Below are 13236 nucleotides of genomic sequence, written 5' to 3' on the forward strand. Positions count from 1 at the left end.
TCTTCAAAATTAATCAATATTGGTAGTATTCTCTATACCTACCCAAATGTGTACAGACCAGTAGTAATATATTAGCTCAGGTATAAGGCTCCTTACAGACCTGTCCAGTGTAACAAAACATAGTCATCAATTCCATATTAAACATACTAGTGCTGTATGCTCATGTCCAATTCAGTTCAAATGCTCTTCAATCATAGCTGTCAGTGATCCAGCTCAACATGATGTAACGCTATCATATCTGGAGCCAAACACCCATGATCCTCTCTGTCTTATTTGAACATCAGGGCTCAAATAATAAAAACCTTTCCTGCCATGAAAGTTGAATGCAATTAGTTGAGTCTACATATGTTGATTCAGGAACACACCCTGTCTAGTCTTATCATGTAGCATACACTTGTTTGCACATATCTCACAAACTGCAGTTGCTTAAGATAGACACACAACTGAGGCTGGTATAGGTTGTAAGTGTTTTGCTTGCCTGTGCAATTCTAACATAAAATTCAGGTAATGTTAAAGGAATAATTTCTTGATGCTGTCATGTATTAAGCATTGCTTCTGTCACACTGCAGGTTTTTTGTTTTTTTACAGACTTCTTTATTACATACTGTAGACGTAATGGATGATGTAAAGGTTGCAAATATGCAGAAGGTGCATGTGACTAGGTGACATCATACTATCAAAAAAACCAGCCCATTTAATATCTGTGCCATTATCCACAGAATCACATATCAAACATCCAAAATATAAATGATAAGAAATTACATCTTTATTTTAAATTATAAACAGAATGATGACATAAGTTTCCCTGAAGCCATAATTTGACTTAAATTTTAAAAAGTTAGTCATCTTATGTAATGTTCATTTGAGCAACTAAGGGTAATACCAAATACGATACTTATTGTATCGATGTGTATCATGACCTTATTTTAATATGTTATTGATTATATATATTGTTTGATGTTTATTTTGCAATAAACAGTATTTTAGACAGTGAAAATACATTTGTACTGCAAGTAAGACTAAATCCAAATTACTTTTGTCGTTAAAAGAAAAATTGAATAAAGACAGATTTGGACAATTTTTTAATTCACTTTCGTTACTATTTAAGCCAGTTTGTAACGACGAACTCTAGTAATTTTTGATTCTGTATTTTATCAATGAGATAAACAGCACTTGAGTCTCACTTCAGAGGGAGGGGTCTGAGGCGTGTTGACAATTTGGGCCGCGCTGATTGGTTGAAAATAACCAGCTTTTCTATTTATCGAGGCAGTCAGCTGGAAGTCTTTTGTTATCCCGCTCACCACAGCCAGCCGAAAGTCATGCAGCCCAACATGAAGTCCGTCACATAACGGGGAGCTTACAGGGTTTTTTTTTTTCAAGTCACATCAGCTGAAAAGGTGAGTCACCCTTTTATTAATTGCTTGTTGCAGTTTTACACAGCGAAATAAAGAGCATGAGGTTCCCACTGATGGCTTTAGTGTTAACTACAAACCCGCACAGCCGGGTCAGTCCCACCGCGAGACTCCTGAAACCGGTGAATTTGAACTTGAACACTTTAACATTTAAGCTAAAGTAGGCCTGTGTGTTTTGGACAACACACTGAAATGTTTTCAGAGTCTGCCTGTAGTCACCAATAAACCCTGCAGGTAAAGTGTCCAGGTCGTTTATCATGTAGCACTATGAATTATTAATACTGTAATGTGGTTTCTAACCAACTGAAGTGACAGAAACCTGCCATCAGCAATTCTGACCTCAAATGGGCTGAAGGAAAGTAACAGTGGAGAAATTACTCAGCAAGTGTGTCTGGCAGAGGAATTGACGCTCTTTCAGAGACAATGCTTGCCTTCATACTTATTTTATGTTTTGGTAGGTAAAGAGGCGCAGCTCCCTTCACCTGAACCACAAAAGACGGGGGGAGGGCACTCTGGACTAGCAGGGCCTCAAGATGTCCGAGGGTCCGAGGAGGCGGAGCGGCAGCAGCGGGGCCAGTCAGCCGGAGCCCGCAGACTCCCAGTCGGGTGTAGGGGAAGATGCAGGAGGAAGCTCAGATGTGGCTCTAAAAAAACAAATCGGACTTGTCAGCGCCTGTGGTATTATAATTGGTAAGTTCATGTGGTGGTCTCTCCTCTCAGGAGCTGTACTGGTAATTGGAGAAAGTTCCCACCGGTATGTTAATTCAACTATAATTTTCTGCCTTTTTTGCATTAAGACCCCAATGTATCACTGGTATTTCACACCATGCATTGACATGAATAGTTAAGGCTGAAAAAGGTAAAAGGCCCCTTTCAAGAACAAAAATCCATCAAATAGTCATACAGGCTATAGTATGACATTGTTTAAGTTGTACTGATAAGAAAAATAACCTAAATGGCGATTGAAAATCATACATTTTTCTTTTACTTAAATTTCATCACAGGTTGACAGCCTGTTTTAATTCTGAGTATCAAGGTCCCAAGAAATATTTTTAAGAAACATTGATTCATTTACGTCCTCGGTCTCTGTCATGATTTCTGGGCATCCTCAGTGCACTTTCAGCATCATACATCCCCCGCATGCTCATTCACAGTCACTTTTATGTTTCCAGGGAACTGCAAGCTGTGATCAAACCTGGTCAGACCCAGCCTACTTCCCACACAAAAGAAAAGTCAATAAAAAGCAATCCCACTAATGGTTGTCCACCATTGTTGAGGCTGCATTTTCCATCAGCGTCAGGAGCATGGTTAGAGCGTGGTCGCTCCACCATTGGAAAGAAATGGCTGTAGCCTCATTTTCTGTGTTGGCCCCAATATAATGTGTATAGATTATTATGGATGGATGAGTGTGAAAACTCAAACCCTGTTCGACTTGCTCAACTACTAAGTAAATTGTGCTATTTCATGTGTGGAGCCATTGTCTGTTGAAAACTGGGCTCCACTTGGGCAGCCCTAACAGAGCTTGCATCTGCCAGTGCAAATGGCGGCCCTAATATGTGGGCCTACCATACAGCCCACACCAATCCCATTTCATACTGCTGCAAGCACACTGTGTTTGTGGGATCCCAGTGTTTTGCTGCAAGTATGCTGTGGCTCTAAAAAGATTTAACAATGGTGGAAAATTGCAGCACAGTGTTTTAATTTATTAAAGGTTAATCCAACCAATATGATTCACAAATTAACTTCATAAAAAGAAACATTGACTAAAATTGATCAGCATACATGTGGAACAATAATTATTTCATTATTTAACTCTTCTCCGTTTGTTTCTGTCCCTGGCCTTGCTGAGACAGGTTAACATCACAATTATGCAATTGCTTTTGATCACAAGCTTAGCAGCCACTTATATCCAGTAGGTCACAAAGTGATGCAGGTTCGCAATAACAGGTGGGATGTCATGTCTTGCAAAATGCAGAAAATCAGGTCAGTAGTGCATTTTGAAGTGTAAATAGTTTTGTTTGGGGTTAACATGCAGGTGTCTCTTGGTCATAAGTAAACCACATCAATGATAAAAGGCAATGCCTGCATACTTGCTCCAAGCCACAGAAATGCTGTTTTCCTGATAGCCTCCTAGGCTATGTGATGTGCGTATAATTACTCTCTTTCATAAGTGAACTATGCCCTCTTATCTTTTTCCAGCCATGGAAGGCTGGGAAAAGAAGGCTGAAGGCTGATATATAACTATAATATATAACTGATTCTGCCATCTCCTCAGGTATTAAAAAATACAAAGCAAACATTTCCTCTGCCAAACAAAGGCAAAGTAAATGTATTACAGAAATGATATTAGCTTCTCCAAAGCTGATAATGGTCTCTTCTGGTTTTGGTACCACTGTAACTGTCTGACACTACTTTCAATGGTATAAGTCCATGACACACTAAATGTGGGCTATGCATAGAAAATTCACATGGGGATCTGTCCACTGAGGGTCAGGGCTAGACAGAGCAGCAGCCCTGGCACGAGTAAACCGAGCCCCAGAGTACATACATGCAGCTCAGGCCAAGTGTAAGTTGCCCACAGAAAACCCACAAAAGGATCCGCTTGGGGAGTGTTGCGGCAGGCCCTACAAACCGGCAAATCCACAAATGACCCATATGGGAATAGCATGGGTTTTTTTTCTCTGCTAATGGCTTTGTGGGTATTCAATTTCTTTCTGTTTACTATTTCACATTTCTTTGCATCTCTTAATGAAATGATACAAAAAGATTATTTTACTAGAAGCCGTAATTATGGACTACTACAATTTATTTCTGTGTTGGAAGAGATTTTTATCAGATAGGAAAACATGAGCACTACAGGAAATGGGACATTATGTGACAGGAAACCGTAGCTTTCCCTTTATGGCCTATATTCAGCTTTAGTGGCCTCATGTTTCCTTTCATTTTTTGCCACTGTATCCGCAATGTGATGCGTCTTTATACAGAAGATCGGTCATGTAATACACTGTATTCAGTTTGTTTTCTGTGTATTGAAATGGTAACATTGATTACAGTCTCAAAGCATCCAGCCCTTAATGATCCATTTCTTTATCTGTTCTGTGTCTGTCTGTCTTTCCTCTCACTCAGGTAACATCATTGGATCCGGGATTTTTGTGAGTCCTAAGGGCGTGCTGGAGAATGCTAGCTCAGTGGGTGTAGCCATGATTGTGTGGGTCACCACGGGAGCGATCACAGCCATTGGTGCTCTCTGCTATGCAGAGTTGGGCGTGACCATCCCCAAGTCGGGGGGAGACTACTCCTATGTCAAGGACATCTTTGGAGGACTGGCTGGGTGAGAGGAAATGTTATCCCCCATGTGTAGGATTTAAAATCTGATTTTTGGCACATGATGGATAAAAGCAGTCTCGGAAATTTACATAGCAAGATTGTAGCAAGCCTTTTCTAATTAAGGTTTCCCAGTAAACACCCACCCCCACCCCTCCTCCTCCCAGCCATGCTCGCCATGTAATTAAAGCCCATTGTAATGTAGTTTATTTCCAGCATCCCAGAATGTCATTGACCCAGTTCCACTCATTTCTCTCCTCTTTAACAACAATGCTGCAATACATTACTGTAATGCACTTAGCTGACATGCTAATTTGATTTTAATTTCCTTTTTGTTTTCCACTACATTTTGCCGTAATGAGGGGTGGTATTCTCACACACTGTGTCGTACTTGTGTGTGGGTGTGTATGCAGTTGCTGGTGGACATGAGTGTGTTGCCATGTCTCATTAACCACCTGCTTGCGTTGTGTCCCAGTTTCCTTCGTCTGTGGATTGCGGTGTTGGTCATGTACCCCACAAACCAGGCTGTGATCGCTCTCACCTTTGCAAACTACGTCCTGCAGCCCCTCTTTCCCTCCTGCCTCCCACCAGAGACTGGCCTCCGCCTGCTGGCTGCTGTCTGCCTGTGTGAGTGATACAGTAAAGTTGAAGATTAAATTGCTATTGGTTGAGGTCACTGTATTTATAGTTAAAGGTGTTTTTAAGTCCCACATCTAAAGAGTATTTTTTTCTGCCCCCCTTTTTTTTCTTTTTGTTGCTTATCATTAAATCTACTTCCTGAAAGAAACCCCTTCAGGCAGCAGATTTAATAGTAGGTGAGGCAGCAAACAAGGATGTGCAGAAATTCTGGCAATATTGGCCTGACAGCATATGCACATCATAGCTTTCAAAGCCAAATGCATCAGTTAATTTGGATAAGTCTAGCAATTTTCTGTATTTTTCTTATTGTCAACAAATTTCAACCAACAATGAACTGATCCTACTTACAAGTATTGTGCATGTATCCAAAGCCTGATACATAGTATTCCTCTGTGATGTAGACCTCTGTTGTCCAAAAAGGATTAAATACATGTCAGTGAGCCACACTGTTGTACTGGATGACATTCCATCACCCTGAAGGCAATGGCTGCCATAGTTTGACTTTGTGCTACTCTCAAATAACTTCAACAAAGTCAAGAGGTTGTAATATGTAGCACAAGAAGCTAACGAAGCTCTGTAAACAGAACTGCGTATGCGCAATGGTGTCTGTCGTACAAGGAACTTCTCTCTGGTGACTGAAAATGTTATTGCTTTTATTACTCTTTGGAGCAGTTTCTAAACAAACTAGGGTAACCATTGCCTTTGGGGTGAAGGAACATGTTACCCAGTGCAATGGTGTGGCTCATTAACTTGTTTTTGATCATTTTTGGACAGTAACTGAGGTCTATGGCACAGAGGAATATGATATATCAGGCTTTGGATACACAAACAATACTTTCCCATTCAAGTGAATGAAATGAGAAAGTGTGTCCAAACTTTTGACTGGTACTGTAGATCAGTTCATTGGTGGTTTGGCTCTCCACATGAGATTTGATAAGTTTTTAAGTTGCCTTTTAAATTGCAACCATGAGGCTTGTAATGAAACAACTGTAATTGCAGAGGATTATGGTGATAAGTGGGCAGTTGTGGGTAGACTGAAACAGTTGTTTTTAATTGATATAGCCATGTATACTTCTTTTATTGCTATTTGATTTTATTGTATGTTTGTACCTCAGCACCATTGAAAATGAACTTTCTCTCTCAAAGAGAAAAAAAACAGACAAGTACCTACTACTTTGTTTAGATTTGGGACTAGTTTCACTTAAAATGTCAGAAAACTGAATTGACCTGATGTAAGAAGATTTGGTACCCTGCCCTACCTTAAAGTCAGAAAATGTCAAATCATACTAACCCATTTAGCAGTGAAAATTACTAAAAATGTGGTGCCTGTGTCAACACTCAAGAGACACAACATTTTAAGTTAATGTCATATTCTCTCTCGTTGCCTTTAGTGCTGTTGACCTGGGTGAACTGCCACAGTGTGCGCTGGGCCACGTGTGTCCAAGATGTCTTCACTGCTGGCAAGCTTTTGGCCTTGGGCCTAATCATAATCATAGGTGTCGTCCAGATATGCAAAGGTAGTATTTCCTCTCTTTCCTGTCTCTTACTGAGTTTTACTTATTAGATGGGTGCCCAATTTTTTAAGTCAGTCTTAAATCAATAGTCAGGTGCCCATATGAACATTGAAACAGGTTTTGCTCACTGTAATCATTCCTCCTGATCATACTGGCCTTTTATAAGATCCATTACAAATGTGCTTACAATATAAGAGATGGAAGACAGTTCTCATTTTGAGCAAAAATGTATTTTGAAATTAATCTGAAGATAATATGAGGCTTCAACCCTCTGAGTTAGTCAAATAAAGTGGAGCTTCCACGGTAATTTTTTTTTTTTTTTTTTTTTTTTTTTTTTAGTAAAAACTTGTAGTAAAAAATGACAGTGTTTTCCTGTTCAGCTGCAGTAGAAGAACCCTAACAAAAAGAGAATTTGGCATTAAAAAGACTAACTTTTCAAGATATTCACTAGATTTGACTAAATTGTACAGTTGAAATAAATTCAACAAACAAAGATCAAATAAACTTTTAAATACATTTTTGCACTGAAGGAGGTCTGTGGATTTGCCTCCCATCACTTCCATTGAAAGTGCATTATGAAAGGATTCCTTAATGTCCAGTATGAACAGGAGGAATGATTATGGCTAGAAAAGCGTGTGCCAGTGTTCATTTGGGCACCTGACTGTTGTTTTAGGACAGACAGTGTATCTGAATCTTTTTGGCTTGTGTTCCTCGTCTCAGGTTGCGTTTGTCTGAATCATGAGCAGTTCAACCTGTTTTCCTTCTCAAAATGTCTCAAAAACTTAGAAGTAAAATGATCAAGTGTTTCAGCATTTGCTCTTAAAAAGGCAACAATTAGAATGGTGTGGCTTTTATTCCTTGTTAATCGTTTTGAGATTAACAAGAAATAAGCTTTGGCATCATGTTACCGAAATTTTGGGGAAACTGAAGCAGGAACACTTCCATCACAATATAGTCTACTTGTGCCTCTCACGGGATTTATGATCCAAACATGAACAAGGGATTACAGTCCCTTTTAGCCCTTCATCCCACCCATAATCCTCAACTACATTCTACACACATGCACACACGCACACACACTGCCAGCCCCAGTGAACAATCTCATTCATGTGATGAGCCTTGTCATATTCCTCTTTGGTTGGTATAGAAGCTGAAGATGCAGGCTCATTAATATACATGTATACTGTATATATTTTACTTTTAATCTGATCTGGTTTTAATTATTGCTGGCTATCTGTGAGAAAGAATTCTGAAACTCTTAAACACAGAATATAATTAAACACATCTAAGTGCAGTCAATATGAATTAGATGTGTGTGTGTGTGTTTGTGTGTAGATGTCAACTAAAAGACAGTGTATCTAGATTTTGGTAAATGAAATACTTTTTAAAGCATTCTTTAGAATAAAACTGCAGCCCTATAATTATTTTCCTTTTTATAGGTAAGAGTTCCAAAGAGAAAAAGAAAACATTAGCCAGTCTGATTATACGTTTATATAACCAAGAAGATGTCTTTGTACATGGTATTATAGAAAAAAAACTGCATCAGTAATCAAAAGGCAGAAATAAACTGTATGTGACAACCTGTACATGATTTATTTCTTACATCGAATTATCATAAGTCAAAGACCTGAACGTCCTGTAAAAGCTGTGTATCTTGTGTCTGGTGCCCTCTGCTGCTCAGACTTTGGTGGTGAACATCAATCGACAATTAAATTCAGTTTTTTCTTTTTTTTTGCCTCACAGGTCATTATTACTGGTTAGAGCCAGCGCATGCCTTCGAGACCTTCCGTGACTATGATGTTGGTCTCATAGCTCTGTCCTTCCTACAAGGCTCCTTTGCTTATGGAGGCTGGAATTTCCTAAACTACGTCACAGAAGAGTTGGTCGACCCTTACAGGTGACAGACGTCTCTTGAAGTCTAGCTTGTAGCCTCTGCTAGTCAGCCATGTCTTAAAAAAGGGTTCTTATACCTAAATGTTTAACAGATTGAATCAAATGTTTGAACAGGGGAACATCCAGCTCCAGTCAGAACAGTAATCTCATCTTTCACCCTACAGGAATCTGCCACGTGCAATCTTCATCTCCATCCCCGTGGTCACCTTTGTTTACGTGTCTGCCAACGTGGCCTACGTCACAGCTATGAGTCCCCAAGAGCTGCTGGCTTCCAATGCTGTGGCAGTGGTGAGAAAATAGACCCAGAGTCACCCAAATCTGAATCAATGTGTGGTTATGCATGTAGTTAGTAGCTTATCTGCATCTAAGTTTGTGATCACCCTGAAATGGAGTAGTTGTGTCACCCCAGCAGCCATTTTCATTTTAATGACGCATGCTCATCATTGTAGAGTAATGCTTAGTTTGTCTCCCTCCTGTACTCCATTTTGAAATGTCTTGATTAGTCTGCTGTTATTAAAGTACGTGTTTCAACTGTGTACTTGTTTTCTCCTCCTCCTCTTCTGCTCTCTCTACTCCTAATGTTTTCTCCCAGACATTTGGAGAGAAATTGCTAGGAGTAATGTCATGGATCATGCCCATCTCTGTGGCGCTCTCCACCTTCGGGGGGGTCAATGGCTCCCTCTTCACATCGTCGCGGTCAGTTTGTCCTCCCCCGTTTCCCTCATCCTGTCCCACCTTTCCTCTCATTGAAGCTTCTGTGGATGCTGTGGTTTCTTGCCTTCTTTTTTTTTTTTTTTTTTTAAAGTTTCTCACTCCCATGCATATACTGTGGCTCATACCTGTACATGGGGAAACGGGGTAAGCAGGGTGAAAATGAAATTCTTAACAGGAAAAAATGCATAAGCAGTGTAAACACTCATCCCCGGGGCCACAAACTGGATTTCTGATTGTACCTAAAGAGTCTGAAATGGAGGATTGTGTTTCTCTAGAAGCATATTTGATTTGACCAGTAACAAATCCCAAAAGTACCGAGCCCATTTTCTCCTGTTTGGTCCATTTTTCACCCTGAATTTTCACTTCTGCAGCTCGTCTCTGCATTGGTGCTTCCACAATCAACTGAACTGTGTTTTCCCTGAGCTGTTCCCCTGAGCTGGCGAGTGCACACAGTAAGCAATCACCAGCTGGCTCTGCTCTCAAGACTAACTGTCTTCTGCTCTGTCTCTCAGGCTGTTTTTTGCCGGAGCGAGGGAAGGTCATCTTCCGCGTCTGCTGGCCATGATCCACGTCTCACGCTGCACTCCCATCCCAGCCTTGCTGTTCACTGTGAGTCCCAACGAAACAAAAACAGAACATTTTACTGTTTGTCTTTTGTGTGCACTCTGTCCTCTCCCTGTGAAGAAACCCTTACTTTCCCCCTCTCCTCACATTCAGTTGATCTCCACGCTAATGATGTTGTGCACCAGTGACATTTACACCCTTATAAACTACGTGGGTTTCATCAACTACCTCTTCTATGGTGTGACTGTTGCCGGGCAGATTGTCCTGCGCTTCAAACAGCCTGACATGTATCGACCCATCAAGGTAAAGACACAGACACAGCAACTTAATTGAACTTTTGGCACCACCTGTTCAGAAATTTGCAATTGTCATGGCATATTGGCAACACAAAAGATGTGCTGACGTGTGTTGAGAAGGGTTTTTGAGGTTTTACAACAGTGTTTGTCCCTCATCAGGTGAGCCTGGTATGGCCAGTGATCTACCTGCTGTTCTGGGCCTTCCTGCTGGTCTTTTCCCTCTACTCTGAGCCCATCGTCTGTGGCATTGGTCTGGCCATCATGATGACTGGTGTCCCCATATATTTCCTGGGAGTCTACTGGGAAAACAAGCCACAGTGTTTTGATAATTCTATGGGTAAGGCAACTTCCTGGTGGTGGCTTTATTTTTATGGCTTCTTTTGAAAAAGACTGGATTATGGCACTATAGCACTATTTAAAGGGTGTATTCATGAGTTTTATTAGAACTCTGGATCTCACATTTGATCAGTTTGACCTGTTAAAAATACTGTTTGAAGTCTGAGTTGCCCACACTTCTGTGTGAGCTGCAGTGTGATTCGCTATTTAATGCCGGGGTTAAGAGGTTAAAGCACACAGATGTTCAGTTTTGCTGCATTTATCAGTGCTAAAGGTGACCCTGACCCTAAAACAAAAGCAACAATGCAGCTTAAATGGACTTTTCCACTATGGTTCAGGTGAAAGATGGCATACTCTGTGTAATTGTACCTCTAGATGGTAAATTGGATTCATAAAATGTCAACCCAATTTGATACAGATCCATTATTTTCTAATATCAAAATGATTTCCCCCGGTCTCTTCTGTTACTAACTCTATCCAGGTAAAATGACTCATCTGTGCCAAAAGCTCTGTTTGGTGGTCTACCCAGCCATGGAGGAGAGCCCAGAGCCCAACGGACTTCAAAATAAAGATAAAGGAGACGGAACAATCTCACAAACAACTGATTGAACATGTGCACGCACAAAAACACAGACAATGTCTCGCACTCAGATGTCGTTTGGGGAGGAAAAAAGTCTAGTTTAGACTCCCAGAAAGATGAAGATACACTGAAATTGTTCAATTATTAACACTTGAGGAATATGTTCTACACTGCACTGGACTTGCTCTGCTTTTTACTGGCCTTAATCTTGAATACTAGTATCACTGTATGATTGGGCAACACGTCTTTGAGATAAAATATCACTCGTTCTGAACAGAAATTATGACTCAGTCATTTTTTCTGTCTTCACATTAGAATTTTAAATTTGTTTGTCTTGTACAGTGTGTTTTGGGGTTTGTGAGTCTGGAAAGTATTTTAATGTTCATGTTGTATGTGTTGTTCAAGCTCTATGTATTGTTTGTACTGTCACCTCACTTAAATGAAAATTTACAGATGGCTTAATGATTCATTCAATTCATACGGGCAATTTTTTTTTTTTTTTTCTTCACACATCTCTAGATTTTATTATCACTATGGACAGTTGATCTCTTGCAGATTAATGCTCATTTAGTCTTGTGAAGTTGGTGTTCCTTGAAAAATATGTTCCTATCACATTAGTAAGTCTGCAGCCCTTTCTATGAATTAGAGAAAAAGCACTTAAGCAAAACAACTTTATTGCTCTTCTTCTACTGTTCCATTAGTGAAATTCCTTGATATGAACAAGCAAACCCATGATAGAAAATTAGAAATATTCCTAAAATGGTCCCATCTGCAATGCATATTGACCCTTCCTCTAATTTTTCTTAATCATAATTTACACATTTATATGATACTTCTCTAAATGGATTCTAGTTTGAGCAGTTGTCTTTACAAATGTCCCACTCTTTTGTGTTCTGCTGCATGTACTGCAGTGGTATTATGTTGGTATTGTGCTTCCTGCTGCACCTTCTCATCAATGTTTCATCCACCTGTTGGAACACCTGACCTAGAGGAAGGTGGAGCCTATGTACAATGAGGAATCAAATTGCGGAAGTCATTAGTAGCTATGGCAAGCCTAGTTGGGTCAAGCTCTCACATTACCCCAGATGAGACAGGAAACTAGATTTCACCTTTAAAATAAGAGCCTTAATGATAATGTTTGTACACCCAAATAAAGCCATAATTCATACTATGTACAGAAGAATACACATGGGAGTTAAATTACCCATGTGTAGACAGATGCCCCCATAAACAATCAGTAATCCATATTCCCAAACAATTTCCAAGCAATTGATTCAATAGACAGTCAACCTGGGGCTTGTGTTCACCTGGGCCCTTTGGGGTCTGGGGCAGGAGCACGCTTTGCCAGGTTGGAAGTTCAGCCCTTGCTGTGTTAAGTGTTTTAGAGGTGTAGTCTGATGTCCCTATTATGAGACAGCAATCTACATGTTAGAGCACAATTAGGAGGATATATCATTAACAGTCAATAGGAACCCTCTATCCTCTTGGACAATTTTGAGAAACATTTTCATAACAAAAAGACAGACATGCACTGTTTTAAAAAGGGTTTGGTTGGGGTTATTTTGTCAAATCTTACTAATAGACCATTTTCTCTATAGACATTCGGACTTGTCACGAAGGCAACGCACAGGTATAATTAACAAGATTAATTAATAAGATTAAGGGCTCCGTTTAGTCTTGCATGATACCTATAGCTATCATTGAAGACACTTCATTTTCCTGTGAATTTTGAATTTACATGCTACAAATACACATGTTGTATGCACACATTTTAAGGCTTATGTAAAATGGTGTTCTTAAATGTTTCTGTTTTTAGGCAAAATAATTAAGTTGAATTGAAACAAATTGAACAATATAGTATATATGGCCCAAAATAGGCCTTTTTCATGGAAGACACTTCAACATGTCGTAGTAGGAAAAGCACAAGTGTTAATAATAGAATCGCTGTCACACTGTCATGAATT

The 13236-nt window shown here is 39.8% G+C and overlaps 1 protein-coding gene across 1 annotated transcript; it reads left to right on the forward strand.

Moving 5' to 3' along the window:
• Positions 1-1266: 1266 nt before the first annotated feature.
• On the forward strand, positions 1267-11750 carry slc7a8b (solute carrier family 7 member 8b). The gene is made up of 12 exons (XM_044367162.1): positions 1267-1397; positions 1871-2102; positions 4539-4743; positions 5212-5363; positions 6767-6892; positions 8633-8786; positions 8947-9070; positions 9375-9478; positions 10009-10105; positions 10214-10363; positions 10516-10693; positions 11174-11750. The coding sequence occupies exons 2-12, from the start codon at positions 1946-1948 to the stop codon at positions 11299-11301; spliced, it is 1575 nt and encodes a 524-aa protein (XP_044223097.1). The 5' UTR covers positions 1267-1397; positions 1871-1945; the 3' UTR covers positions 11302-11750.
• The last annotated feature ends 1486 nt before the right edge of the window (positions 11751-13236 follow it).

The sequence above is a fragment of the Thunnus albacares genome, chromosome 12 (assembly GCF_914725855.1).
Source record: "Thunnus albacares chromosome 12, fThuAlb1.1, whole genome shotgun sequence".
NCBI lineage: Eukaryota > Metazoa > Chordata > Actinopteri > Scombriformes > Scombridae > Thunnus > Thunnus albacares.